Source organism: Hibiscus syriacus, unplaced genomic scaffold (assembly GCF_006381635.1).
Source record: "Hibiscus syriacus cultivar Baekdansim isolate YM2019G1 unplaced genomic scaffold, ASM638163v2 tig00111392_pilon, whole genome shotgun sequence".
Classification (NCBI taxonomy): Eukaryota; Viridiplantae; Streptophyta; class Magnoliopsida; order Malvales; family Malvaceae; genus Hibiscus; species Hibiscus syriacus.
Genome location: NW_024063078.1, coordinates 4,176,476 through 4,191,158, shown reverse-complemented (window position 1 = coordinate 4,191,158; position 14,683 = coordinate 4,176,476). Strand labels below are relative to the sequence as shown.

Here is a 14,683-nt window from a genome sequence, read left to right as displayed (position 1 = left end):
AACTAACATAATAATTAATTTAATTATAAAATTTTATATCTTCGTGTTTGTCTGTTTGATAATGCAAAGGTCCTGCACGCGGATTTAATAATGCATTATCAGACTTTAATTCTTTGCCATCTCATAATTCAACATATTCCCAACTCCTCATCTTCGTTTTTACTTGATCTTTTTCATTAGACCTTAAAAAAATTAACTTTTTACTTTTCATTAGACCTTAAAAATCTAATGCAAATTTTATAAAATTTTGATATAATTCAAGCATTTTTAACCACCAAAGACATGGATTATCATACGTGCATTCGCTGAACTTCTGACATATACAAGATAATACAGTGCACATTTTATGGAAAATGTTGACATGGCACCACAAGAGAAGGTGTGTTTCAAAATACACACCTTCCAAAGTTCACATCATCCCTCAAAGTATTTTAAAAAATATATACTTTAAAAAAATTAGAAAATTAAACTATAGGGACAAACATCATAATTTAATACATATTCGTTCTATGAGTTAAAGAGCTTAATGGAGTTAACTTATATAGGTATATTGGAGTATTGATGTTATGTTTCTTGACAATGTGAGATAAAAGCTAAAAAGTGTATACTTTTTGATCTTTATACCTAACGAATCTACTTATACAATATTATTAAATTATATTAGATTAATATTTATTATTAAGGTTTATATTAATTAAGATTATATTTTTTTATCTGTTAATGCATTTAAATAATTACATTATGTTAATATTTATTATTAAGATTTATACTAAACTAAAATTTGAAGCTAATATATATAAGAGGGGAACAATATACTCATGTAAGATCGAATATAAGATTAATTATATTCGAGCGGCTCAAACGCCTTAAAATATTGTATGTTCTTTTGTTTTAAATCTAGATTATGAGATAATGGGTAATTTTCATGTAATTTATTTAATTATATGTTTTTGCTGTAATAATTTGAGATGAAATAAGCTACAAGATGTTATTCTTTCTAAAATTGATGAGCTTAAGAGTCAAAACTTCTGTAAGAATCACCTTGAAGTATTTTTTTCACGTTATGACAATCAAGATTGTTGCTTTCTACTAACAAAAAAATTGATTAGGTACATGAGCTTCAACAATTTTAAATGGGAGATCCCGAAGGAGTTAACAATAATGTATAAGTAGATTTATTAGATATAAAGATAAAAAAAATTAAAGAATATACCTTTTAACTTTTATTTCATATTGTCAAGAAAGATAACCTAAACACTATAATATGTATATATAAATTAATTTCATTAAACTCTTCAACTCATAAAAAATTAATATGTATTAAATTATAATATTAGTCTATATAATTTTATTTTTAAAATTTTTTAAAATATATTTTTTTAAATACTTTAAAGAATGATGTGTATTTTGAAAGGCATATATATCTTGAAACGTACTTCTTCCATGGTGTTATGCCAATATTTCTCATGAACTACGCGTTTCATATATGCGCGCGTTCCGTATAGGTCTGAGGGTGATTATTTTGGTAAAAACGCCTTCCATACTGCCATACATCGTTGGTAGTAAGCTAATAATAATAAACGAAGTGGGGCAGAAAGATTGAGCTCACTTTCCATTTCCCAAGTGCTATCACCGATGCACAATTGTCCGTTTCCCAGAAAATACTAATACAATTCGAAACAGATGCTCTCAGTACACTGCTGTTATCAAAGAAGTAGCAACTGTAGGAGAGAAGAAGAACTCAATCAAACCATTATTATGGCCGAAATTAGCAGCTTAGCAATCGATCCCAGAAGCGGGTTTTGTTCTTCAAATTATACTTTCTACAGCAAACGCACTCCAGTTCCACTTCCATCCAACCGCTCCCTCGACATCACTACATTTCTTTCATCTTATCCTCACCACGGCAAAACCGCCTTCGTCGAAGCCACTTCCGGCCGCCAACTCTCGTTTTCCGAACTTTGGGAAGCGGTTGATTCCGTTTCCACGTGTTTATCGGGTTTGGGCATACGGAGAGGCGACGTCGTTCTAATCATCGCACCGAATTCCATCTTCTTCCCCGTCGTTTGCCTCTCTGTGATGCATATTGGAGCTATTATAACCACCGGCAACCCTCTCAATACGCCTCGTGAAATATCGTTACAAATGGACGATTCAAAGCCCGTCCTTGTCTTCACCACCGGTCAACTCGTCCCGAAGCTGGCTGGATCGTCTATCCCCGTCGTACTTGTTGACGATGAGCCGGTGACGACTGAAGCCACCGGCCAAGTTGAAATAGTTACTACTATTGACAAAATGATGAAGAAGGGAACAACGGATCAGATCCGAGTAAGGGACCGAGTGTACCAGGATGACGCGGCGACTCTACTGTATTCGTCGGGCACGACGGGTGCCAGTAAAGGTGTGATATCATCTCACAGAAACCTCATAGCTCTAGTGCAAGCATATTCAGGCTTGAGTACTCCAGAGGAAATCCATATCTGCACCGTTCCCATGTTCCACATATATGGATTCGGAGCTTTCGCCATCGGGAAGCTCGGGAACGGAACCAAAGTCGTGATTTTATCGAAGTTCGACATGAACGAAATGCTGTCGGCGGTTGAGAAATACCGTGCCACTTGCCTTCCACTCGTGCCACCTATACTCTTGGCGTTGGTGAAGGATGCTGATGAGATACGAAAGAAGTACGATTTGAGTTCGCTGCAAACTCTCGTGTGCGGCGGCGCTCCGCTGAGCAAGGATTTGATAGATAGGTTTTTAGAGAAGTTTCCTACGGTAGATATTCGTCAGGGGTACGCTTTAACAGAGGCAACAGGGTTTGGAGCTTCAATGCTTACAGAGGAGGAGAGCCGGAAGTACGACAGCGTAGGGCTGTTGTCGCCGAGCTTGGAAGCCAAAATTGTGGATCCTGAAACGGGGAACGCCTTGAAGGTCAATCAGAGAGGTGAACTTTGGCTAAGGGGGCCCTCCATTATGAAAGGTACATCATTTATTGATGGAAATTTCGTCTTTCTTCAGTTATGAAAGGCACTTTTTTTAAAAAAAAAAATACATTGATTAATGGGACTGCTGCCATTTTAGGGTATCTCAACAATGCAGAAGCGACAGCAGCAACGGTTGATTCAGAAGGATGGTTGAAAACAGGTGATCTTTGCTACATCGACGATGATGGCTTCCTTCACCTTGTCGATAGGTTGAAGGAGCTTATCAAATACAAGGGATTTCAGGTGTTTAAACAGTTTCATCTTCTTCTTTACAAGTCAAAACTAATTTCATTTACATGCTGTAATGTCTTTGTTTATATTGTTTTAGGTTCCTCCTGCTGAACTTGAGGCTTTGCTTCTTTCTCACCCCCACATTTCTGATGCTGCTGTTATACCGTAAGTTTAACGTACATTTAGGTCATTCCCATTGACACAACTAGGTTGAAATATTGGGTCGAGTCAAGTAAATTTTTTGTAGGTAGTTGATTGATCAGCTTATTTCATAACTCAAGTTTTATTTTAAAAAATATAATCGATTTATTTAAATTTTTGTTTAAATTTAATCGTAAATGTTTATAATATTATGTAATTATGGTAATCGATTGTTTTATAACCATATACAATATGCATATGTATATATATATATTTCTTCGTATTTTTTCATATGTGATATTCATATACATGCAGAGTTGAGATATTCGACTCGAACTTGTAAATCAATCTATTAATTATTAAAAAATTCGAGTCTTATTATAAAACTCAAAGTTTATTTAAAAAATTTTAAGTTGAGTCTAGTTTATAAAATTAGGAGTCCAATATTTTAACGTTAAATTAAATAAAAAAATTTGAATTTTTCTATTCAATGCTAGTTCCCTAAACCCAACAACACCATTTTACGATGCAAAATGCATAAAAATTGTTTTATTTCTTCATATATTGTTATTAGGTTTCCTGATGAAGAGGTTGGGGAATATCCCATGGCGTATGTGATCAGAAAAAGTAGTTGCAATATATCAGAGGCTGAAGTCATTGATTTTATATCAAAACAGGTAAGCAATTATATATATTGTATTGTCGAAAGATTGAAGAAGGATATGATGATTTAGATAAAGGTGTTAATTAACAAAAACAGGTAGCACCATACAAGAGAATCCGGAAAGTGGCATTTGTAACTTCAATACCCAAGAACCCATCTGGGAAGATTCTTAGGAGGGAGCTAATCAAGCTTGCAATTTCCAGAATCTGAGACTATCTCATCGACAGCTCAATAATGATAAAATTTGTATTTTCTAAGCAAAGTTTCGAGATTAAGTGGTCAACGATATTTATATTGTCTCATCTTGTGTGGAGCTGAATCTTGTCATTTATCTTAAAAATGTAATTTATCTCTGCTTAATAAAAAAACAAAATTTATGTTTTATGAGAATCTTTCGTTTCCCTGTTTGATGTGAATTTTATGTGTAACATTATTAAGATTTCTCTAAATCCTTTACCTTATAGTAATGGTATGTTGATACTCTTAGCTTTAGCACCTATATATTATTTTTATTAATTAAAACTCGAAATATAATTCTTATTAATTAAAACTTGAAATAACATTAATTTCTAATTATTTATTAAAATAGCATTTATTTGTATTACGTAAGAAGAAAACATGTGCTCTTCAAATACGTCTTATAAAAAAATTTTGAAAGGCAATTGACAAAGTGCATCTTTTAAGAATTTTTACTATAATTTTGGGGTTTTGAGCTTAATAGTTTATGGTTTTTCGTTTGTTGTTTAAAATTATTTGTCTTTCATGTATTAGATTTTGAAGTTTTTAAATAGCTCTTCCATTCAAACAGATGGAGCTTTTACAAAAGGAGTGGGATCATAATATTGAAGTGCATGAATAGTTTTTCCTTTTCCTAGAACTTTATTGGTTGATGCATGGGGAATATATAGTTGCATCTTTTATTTTTAAGGCATGCCTGAACGCAAGACGTAGATATGACTTTCTTCCTAAAGACATGGGTTTTGTAATTATATTTCAGGTTCTAAATAAGTACTCTGGAAAAATCTACGTGGTTGCTGAGTCAAGGTTGTCTGCGCTTCCAACTGAGAAACCAAAGTCAAATTCGTCTAATGAATCTTCTGGTGATTCCAAGAAATCTAAGAGCAAAGGAACTTCTGGTGAAAAGACAAAAGATTCTGCAGCTGATTCCTTTGAGGTCTTAGAAAAATTTTCTGGGGCTTTCATTAGTGGGGAAAAAGTAAGTATTCATATTTATAGTTCTGTTTTTGGTTGTAGCCGACTATAAAAGAAACTTTGTACTGTCTGCATCCAAGCAGTTCTTCTGGGAATTATTAAGCGGTGATATCTAGCTTTAGGCACCTTGGTTCATACGTTAAGGATCCCTGTCTGGGTGATCTCTAGTATGCTATATTATATAGCAATTGGTCTTCATAAGTAGGAATGAAATGCAGCACGTGCAGCATTAAGTGGAATATATAAAAGCTGCAGAGCCAGCGATCGATATTTGGCTGCCAGTTCTAATGTTCTAGAGAACATTAAAATTCATTACTGTCTTTTGTGGTATTTAAATTGGTTTGAGCCAATGCAGCTTCTTTGTAGTAGGATACTAAGAGGGAACATGTGTTGCAGGTATGAACCATTGTTCAACTACTTCTTGGAGTTTTCAGATGTTGCTTTTACGGTAATAGCTGACAATTATGTGAAAGATGATAGTGGTCCTGGAATTGTAAACTGTGCTCCTGCATTTGGTGAAGATGACTACCGTGTTTGTACTGAAAATCAAATAATCATTAAGGTTTGCTCTTGAGTAATTTATCTGAGTGTATTTACTCCAGCTATTATGTTTGTTTAGTCTTATATTTTGATGTATATTTCGGATTTTTCATTTGGCTTTCATGCCTCGGTAATGTTCTTGATTGATGGTTTTTGCAAAATTAATACTTTTCTGTTATGAACTTTATGCCCTGGTTATCCATGGAACATGAGAGACGGGTGAATAACATTTTCTTCCGAAAGAAATTGAAGAATTCATTGGGAATCCTACAAGATCCATTCATTATTTTCTCTCTCATAGATGGTCCAAACTTCGTATGGATTCATATCCTATTGCATATTCAAAAACCTTTCCAATTCATCCTATTGCATCAGACTTGAGATGTGATATGGTTCAGAAGTATGAACTGGCCAGAACCAATAAGATTTCATTCTTAAACAATTTTCTATTTTCTTGGACTCTAAACGTATTGTATCCCCTCTTTGTCCGGATTTTGATCTTGAAGTATAGGATTAACTCATTTATTAATAAGTGTCTAAGTCTCATGCCTAAGAAAGGTTCAGTTTTAGAGATAATTAGAGAGTGCTGCAGCTTACAATTTCTATCTATCTATCACAAATGTAACTTAACTTTCAAGGGATTTGTGTCCTTCTGGCAGGAATGCTGCTGCTTAAACTTCCCTCTTCAATTTGATTATATTTTCTGATGCTCTTTCTCCTGTTGTTTTCCTTTATTACAAATGCATCTTGTTGTTTATTTTGTTTTTGAAAATTTAGTGTATAAATCAAAGCATTGGCTTCATTTCTTTTATTCACCATATTTGTTTGCACTTTTATGTGATTTGAATTAATTTCCATTTTTTTTATGTTTTACCTTTCAGATTAATATCATCCTTCTTTGTACTTCTTTTACTATTCATTTATCTATTTTTGGCATGTAGGACGAGAATCTCATCGTTTATTTCTCAGGCACATATAAAGCTATTGTTGATGGTTGTAATACCATTATGAGCCAAAAAAAGAAGAAAGAATCTTGTTGACATTTCCCAAGATTTGTTTCTTACTAGGTTTTATGCACTTTTCTTTCTCCATAACTTCACCGATCTCATCGTTTATTTCTCAGGCAAAAGGCACGCTTGTTAAGCATGGAACCTTTACACATTCCTACCCTTTTTGTTGGAGATCTTATACACCTCTTATTTATAGAGCTGTTCCAAGCTGGTATGTTTGATTCACTCTTATTTGGAAAGAATAAGAATCCTAGTATACGGCTTTGCTAAATAAAAAAATTAAGTTATAGAATAATCAGTAAGATGAGAGAGAGTGTCAGGGAGAAAGTGGGAGAGAGAGAGAGGTTTTCAGTTGGTCAGTTTTCCGGTGAGGAGTGGACGGTTTTCGTTGACAATCTGAGTAAAAGGGTAACTAGGAAAACTCTTAAGGAAATTTTTCATCAACAGGGGAGTGTTGTTCGTGTCTACATTCCGAATAATTCCAACAAGCCGAATTATAGAAATTATACGTTTGCTTTCGTCCAGTTTGCTAATGAGGATGGGTTGTTGAGGGCGATAGCAAAAATTAATGGTATCTGGATTGATGGTAAGAAAATATCAGTAGGAGTTGCTAAGTACCAGAAGAAGAGACTAAAGCAGGCTGTTAGAAGTAACGACAGTAAGGAAGTTGATAAGTGGGAAAAGGATACGCATCGGAGTAGAAGAGCTGGACCAGAATCTTATAGCCGACTGAGAGATGAGAGATCTTACAAGGAGGCGTTAGCGTCTTTGGATGGAAGGAGAGAAGGTCCGGCGTCTAAAGTGATTTGGGAAGGCCATAAAGACAAGGAAGTAGGGGTGAGGAATTTGTGGGAAATGCATATTCCCCCAGACGAATATGATTGGGTGAAAAGATCAATAACTGGGATCATTAAATCCCATTTTGATCTGGGGACAGTAGTGAAGGGGTTGGCTAGTAAAGGGATCAAGGTCAAGGGAACTAAATGGGGTTATACCTGGAACTCTTGCATTATAACCTTTGGGTCGAAGGAAGAGTTCGAGGAGGCGTGGAAAAACAGAAGGGATGAAGTGTCACTTTGGTTCGACTGGCTTGATCCACTTATGAGTGTAGATGGAGTCCCGATGGCTTTCTGTTCAGTGGAGTTGCATGGAATCCCTTTACTATGTTGTAATGGATCTTTTTTGGAAAAGCTGGTCTCAAGGTGGGGGAAATTGGTGTGTATTCATGAGTCCACGATCAGAAGAGAGGATTTGGCGGTGGCAAGAGCTTTGTTGAGGGTGGCGAGTCCTTATGATATACAGGATTCTGTTACCTTGGGTGCATATGGGAGATCGTATAAGGTTAAGATTAGTGTGGGATCGGTCAGTTATAAACAGGAGAGTTTTTTTGCAGAAATTCTTCAGGTGGCCGGAGATGGTGTGTCTAGAGTTGATTCTTCATCGGAAGAGAAAGAAGTCCGGAGTTCAGGTGGAGTAGGTAGCCCACAATTGCCAGCTGAGAATTCTAGGGACACAGTAGACAGATGGTTGGTAGGTGATGTCTGCACAACAGTGGCAGGAGGCAGTGGAAGTAAACATTTAATACTGCAGGAAGGAGAAAGTCAACCTAGTGGTGCTAAGGTGTCAGGTTTTTCTGCAGAAGATTTGAATTTTAAAGAGGACTATAGGGGCCTTGGTCTAAGGAATGTCTCTATTAATGAATTTGAAGAAGCCCATTTAGAGGGCTCAAGTGAGTCCAATACAAATATCTACAGAATAGTACCTTCTGGGCCAGCTGTTAATTTATTAAAACTGGGATATGGTAACCGTTTGGAGTCTCGGGTGGAATTTGCAGGTTCTCAGCAGCAATCTGATTCAGATAAAATAAAGGTGCAGAATTGGGCTAATGTCTCGGCAGACTTAAATCCAAATTTGTTGCCTGCTGGGTCTTCACAATCTAACAGGGAGTATGATTCACCAGCTAATAATCTAATTCCAGGGGGGCATGATGTTAAATTAAGTAGGATGGAGGTTCAAGGAGAGTTTCAGCATTCTGTTTTGGTAGACTCAAAAATGCAGAATTCGAATACTGATTTGTCAGGTTACAAACATATTTCGATTGAGGGTGGGTTCAATAGAGTACAGTCTCAATCTGAAGGGATCTCAAATAAGCCAAATAAGGATCTGTTAGAGGAAGTAGTAGTCTTGGAAAAGGACGATTGTAGGGGGGTTGGAACTGAACTGATTAGGGATAGAGACAGATCGTTGTTCCAGCATAGAAGAACATTTTGGCCCAAAAGTTTGCCCATAGAGAGGAGGAGAATGGCCAGCTATAAAAGACATTATACCAGGTCGAGGGTGAGAATTAACTGGTTTGAGAATAAACACAAAGGTATTCCGGTGAGAAAGGATTTGCAGCCTCCTTCAATAAATATGGAAGGTGGAAGGGAAGTGATTTTAAATGGTGCAGCTGATGATCAGAACCCTTATGTGGCACCAAATAATTGTAATAGTTCTTCGGAGGTCTTGGCAGTAGTTCCTTTCTCTGCTGTAGGGTCAGAAAGGTCTAAAAGAAGGGAGAGAAGAGTTTTAACAAGGGAAGCAGTTGATATGGTTAATTCTCCTTTAGTTTTTACTCCTCAGTTCTCGAAGGCGGTTGAGGAAGCGATGGTTACATGGGAAGTATGTAAAGTTCTAGGAATTTCTTTCAAAGATGGGAAGAAGGCTTTTTTGGACAAAATTATCACCTTGAAGAGGGTTCGGCTGAGAGTAGGGAACAGGGGAAGTCAGGGGTTTAGTCTCTATTTCTCTGGAGACTAGCTATAAGGATTTGGTGTAGATCTTCTTGATATGATAAATGTCAACATTATTTCTTGGAATGTAAGGGGTCTTGGAAAAAAGGAAAAGTCAAGAGTGGTAGCTAATTTGGTGAAGAAGAATAAGCCGAACTTGATTCTAATTCAAGAAACAAAACTAGAATCTGTTTCTTTGGCTCTTAGAAGAAGGATAGGGGGGAGATTCCTTAGAGGAGGGATTGTTGCGCCAGCAGTGGGATCTGCTGGTGGATTGATGATTATGTGGAATGAAAATGATTTGAAGTTTCGAACACCCATCTTAATGGCAGATTCATAGCAGTCTTTGGGAAGTTCAGAAATTCAAGTGAAGAGTGTCTGATTATCAATGTATACGGTCCATCAATTGAAGCAGAAAAGGAAGATTTTTTCAGGGAATTGTTGGAGTTTGTTTCGGCTCAAAATATGTTAGTGTGTATTGGGGGAGATTTTAATGTGTATCTTGATCCGGACGAGAAGATGGGAAAATCACAAAACTGGCATTCTATTGATTTATTTAGAAACTTCTTACAGCAATCACATTTAATTGATCTACCGTTGGTGGGAGGAAGGTATACTTGGTGCAATAATAGAGAAGACTCGACTTGGGAAAGACTAGACAGGTTCTTAATCTCTGGGACGTTTCTGTCATGTTTTCCAAATGTAGTGCAAAGTCTCTTGCCTAAATCCCTATCTGATCATAATCCTGTCTCATTAGAGGACAAAGCTGTTAATTGGGGACCGAAACCATTCAGGTTTTTTAATTATTTACTAGAGGAGGAAGGATTTGAGGAATTGGTTAAATCTTCAATGCTTGCTATGAGGGGGAGAAATAATAAAAGGGGTATTTTCAGTATCTTAAAAGGTACTAAAAATTCAATCAGAAATTGGTCCAGCAGTAAATTTACTGGGATCCCTGAGTCGATTTCTGATTTAGAGAGGAAAATTAATGAATTGGATCTTAAAGCTCAAGGTGGAATTCTTTCGAAGCAGGAGTGGGATCAGTTGAGGCTGTGTAGGACAAATCTATGGAGGTTGTATAGGACAGAAGAAAGCATCTGGTTTCAGAAGTCAAGGGCAAGATGGATCAAGGAGGGGGATAGGAACACAAGGTTTTTTCATCTGTCTGCTCTGAACAGAAGCAAAAGAAATGAAATCTTAAGCTTGAAGATAAATGGGAGTGTGGTTTCAGATCCTCAACAATTAAAGGTACATATTTCAGAATTTTTCAAGGCAGCCTATAATTCCAATTCAACATTGGAAACGGAGGATTTACTACTGGATTTTGCTAAGCTATCAGGGGATCAGTCTAAGAAGCTTGAAGAGCACTTCTTAGAACAGGAAATTTGGCAAGCTATAGTCTCATCAGACAGCTCTAAAGCTCCAGGACCAGATGGTTTCACCATGGGTTTCTTTAAAAACTGCTGGCCGATTTTAAAGGAGCACGTGTTGAAATTTTTTGAAGATTTCTATTTTGGAAGGAAATGGGAGCACGGTATAAACCATGCTTTTATCACACTTATTCCGAAGAAGCTTAATCCGGACAGTGTAGAGGAATTTAGACCAATCAGCCTTGTAGGCAGCTTATACAAGATACTTTCTAAAGTTCTTTCGAAGAGACTGAGTTGTTGTGTTGGTGATATTATTAGTCACTCTCAGTTTGCGTTTATACCAGGGAGACAGTTGCTGGATTGTGCTTTTATAGCAAACGAAGGGATTGATTACTGGAGGAAAAAAGGGTTAAAAGGGGTTGCCTTCAAAGTAGATTTTCGTAGGGCTTATGATTCCGTGGAATGGCCAATTTTAATTAGAATAATGTCAGAGATGGGTTTTGGTAAGAGATGGTTGTCGTGGATATCTCAGTGTATTTCAACAGCTTCAATCTCAGTTCTCGTAAACGGGTCTCCATCGGAAGAGTTCCACATGGCCAAAGGACTTAGGCAAGGGTGCAGTTTATCACCGCTACTGTTTAACATTGTAGGTGAGCTGCTTAATTTGATGATATCTAAAGCAGTGGACAGGGGTCTGTTTCAAGGCTTTGTTATTGGGGAATCTGAAAATTCTGTTCGATTGACACATCTACAATTTGCAGATGACTTGATCATCTTCTGTCAAGCATCTCTCTCCCAGATTAAAAATGTCAAGAGAGTATTGAGGATTTTTAGTGTTATGACAGGGTTGCATCTTAATCTAGCTAAGAGTAAGCTATTTGGTATTAATGTGGAAGAGGAAGTTTTATCAGAATGGGCATCTTCGGTGGGCTGCTCTATTGATTCTCTTCCAACAGATTACTTGGGACTTCCTCTAGGTGCTAAGAAAAACTCAGAAGCCTTATGGGATCCAGTTTTCAAGAATTTTAGTTCCAAACTAGCCGGCTGGAAAGCTAATTGTCTCTCATTGGCGGGCAGGACAGTTTTATTAAAGTCGGTGTTAACATCCCTACCAATATTCTTCTTATCTCTTTTTAGAATGCCTTGTAAAATTGGTAAGAAGCTTAATTCTTTAATGGCCAGTTTCCTATGGGGGGATAATGAGGACAAAAGGAAGATACACTGGGTTAATTGGAAATCAGTCTGCACGCCTCTAAATTGTGGTGGCCTTGGTGTTCTTGATGTGAACATATCTAATCGGGCTCTTTTGGGAAAATGGGTGTGGAAGTTCGCCAATGAAAAAAATACTTTGTGGAAAAGTGTGTTATGTTGCAGGCACAAGGTAAGTAGTAATTCCATGTCTATTTGTAAGGTTTTTTCGCCCAAATCTTCTTGGATTTGGAGAGGGATTGCCAACAATTTCTTGAAGAACGACTCGGAGGGTGAACGTATCAGATCTAACTCCAAGTTGAAACTGGGAAATGGAAAGTCTATTGCATTTTGGACGGATTCATGGGCTGATGAGTCTCCTTTAAAATATCTTTTCCCTAGAATGTATGCGTTGTCAACAAATAAATGGGGTATGGTCGCTGAGTTTGGAAGTTCAGATTCGAACGGTTGGGTGTGGAACATCGATACCAGAAGGAATTTGTGTGACTGGGAGTTGGATCAGTGGCTGGATTTAATGACAAAACTGAAGGACTTTAAACTGACTGATTCAGTTGAAGACTTTCTTTCTTGGTCTGCAAGTGGGGATGGACTGTTTTCAGTGAAATCTTGTAGAAAGGAACTCGGCAAGGTGTCTGGGGAGTCCGATTTATGGGTAAAAGGGGTGTGGCAGGGTTTATCTCCTCCTCGTGTTGAAGTCTTCCTGTGGCAGCTAGCTCATCAGAAAGTGGCAGTGAGAGAGGAGTTGGTGAAAAGAGGTTTGCAGCTAGGGGATGAAATTTTATGTCCGTTTTGTAAAAAACAGGTGGAATCAGTTCAGCATTTATTTATTTCATGTGATGTTGTTTGGGAACTTTGGAACAAGATAGCAAGCTATTGGGAAATAGCCTTAGTCCTTCCAAAGGATCCACCTTCTTTGCTATGTTCTTGGGGTGAGCTGAGGGGGAAATCGTTGATTTGGAAATTTATCCCGGGAGTAGTATTTTGGTCGATATGGAAAGCTAGGAATGCAATGGTGTTCGATGGTTCCCCCTTGGATAGGATGTCTCTGTTTTTTATTGCTAGATTCAGGTTATCTAAATGGTTTCTAGCCAAGTATCCTAAGTGTCCTATTCAGGAGGATGTGCTGATTGGTGATCCATCTCTTGCAGATGGTATTAAAGCTCTCAACATTTACAATTTTCAGGTTTCTCGCTGGATTCCACCCCCTATGGATTTTTGAAGATGAATGTCGATGGAGCTGTTAGACTTGATGGCTCAAATGGAGGTATAGGAGGTATTTTGAGAGATTGGAATAGCAACTCCCTTCTGACTTTTTCAGAAAATGTAGGTCAGGGTCCCCCGCCGGTTGCTGAGTTAAAGGCTATTAAGAGAGGCATTGAAATCTATATGTCTTCTTGTTGGGTTAAGGTTGGAAGGTTGATTGTGGAAAGTGACTGTAAGTCGGCTGTGGAATGGGTCCATACACCAGCTATGGCCCCAGTTTTTATCCTCCCATTAGTTAAAGAGATTTCATCTTTTATCACGGACAGGGTGCACTCTATTAGACTGATTCCAAGGGTGTGTAATGGGGAGGCTGATAGTTTAGCAAAGATGGGAATTGGTTGATGTTTAGTCGTTTCCAGTGCGTTTTATCGTTTGAGTTTAGGTTTTCGGTTATGTTGAGTAGCTTAGTCTGTTGTGTTTTTTCAGTATGGTGTCTACGTTAAATCTTATGTAATTTCGGAGGAGTAATAAAGTTTCTAAGGCACTCTTTTCCTCCTTCTTTGATCAAGAAGGAGGTTTTTAAGGAGGCCTGTCATTCTTATCAAAAAAAAAAAAAAAATTAAGTTATATTTTGGTGGAACTTTATTTTCCTTTTTTCTATTGACTGTTTTGTCATGACTTTTTTTTTTTTTGCAAAATCAACTCATATATTGATTTCAGATGTTGGCTCATTTAATTATTTCCTGTTGATGGTAGCTTTACATGCACCCTTTTGGTTGACTTGATTCTTCTGGAATCATAGAGACGTGCCGTATGCTTGTAAATCCTTTGAGGAGCATTAGTTGACAAAGGGTGTTTCATGGAAAAAATGTTCATCAAATTAAGTTCATGATATTTGAATTTTGTGTGCTGTAAACATGGTCGTCACATAAGTTGAATTGCAGTTTCTAGAAATAGAAGCTTATCCTATGAATGGTTTTTGAGTTATGTTAGTTTATGCATAAATAAACAATTTTTAGTTGGTGTAAGCATTTTGTTTCTACATGGAATGGGCAAGTAGGCTGCAGGCTTTGATGATTTATGGATTTTGCATTTTTGCCTTTCTTCATGTGACAAGGTTTTCTGTTGAACGGGGAAGATTGTCTAAATTGAGACATGTTAAGCGAAGAAATCATTTAAAGTTAATCGCTGACTTGGAAAAAGTTCTTTGGTGATTGAAATGATTTACAACTTTTGTTGCATAAGTTCCACATACTTTATTTTGCAGAAGGCATTTTAAGTTTGCTTTGCACCAGAAAACTGATGCTTTTAAACCTTATGTAGTGGCCATTAATTAACTAACTTTTTG

The 14,683-nt window shown here is 37.0% G+C and overlaps 1 protein-coding gene across 1 annotated transcript; it reads left to right on the top strand.

Moving 5' to 3' along the window:
* Positions 1-1,575: 1,575 nt before the first annotated feature.
* Positions 1,576-4,350, top strand: LOC120160290 (4-coumarate--CoA ligase-like 5). Its single transcript, XM_039170704.1, has 5 exons — positions 1,576-2,980; positions 3,082-3,227; positions 3,313-3,380; positions 3,931-4,033; positions 4,117-4,350. Exons 1-5 carry the CDS (start codon positions 1,684-1,686, stop codon positions 4,228-4,230), a joined length of 1,728 nt encoding a protein of 575 aa, XP_039026635.1. The 5' UTR covers positions 1,576-1,683; the 3' UTR covers positions 4,231-4,350.
* The last annotated feature ends 10,333 nt before the right edge of the window (positions 4,351-14,683 follow it).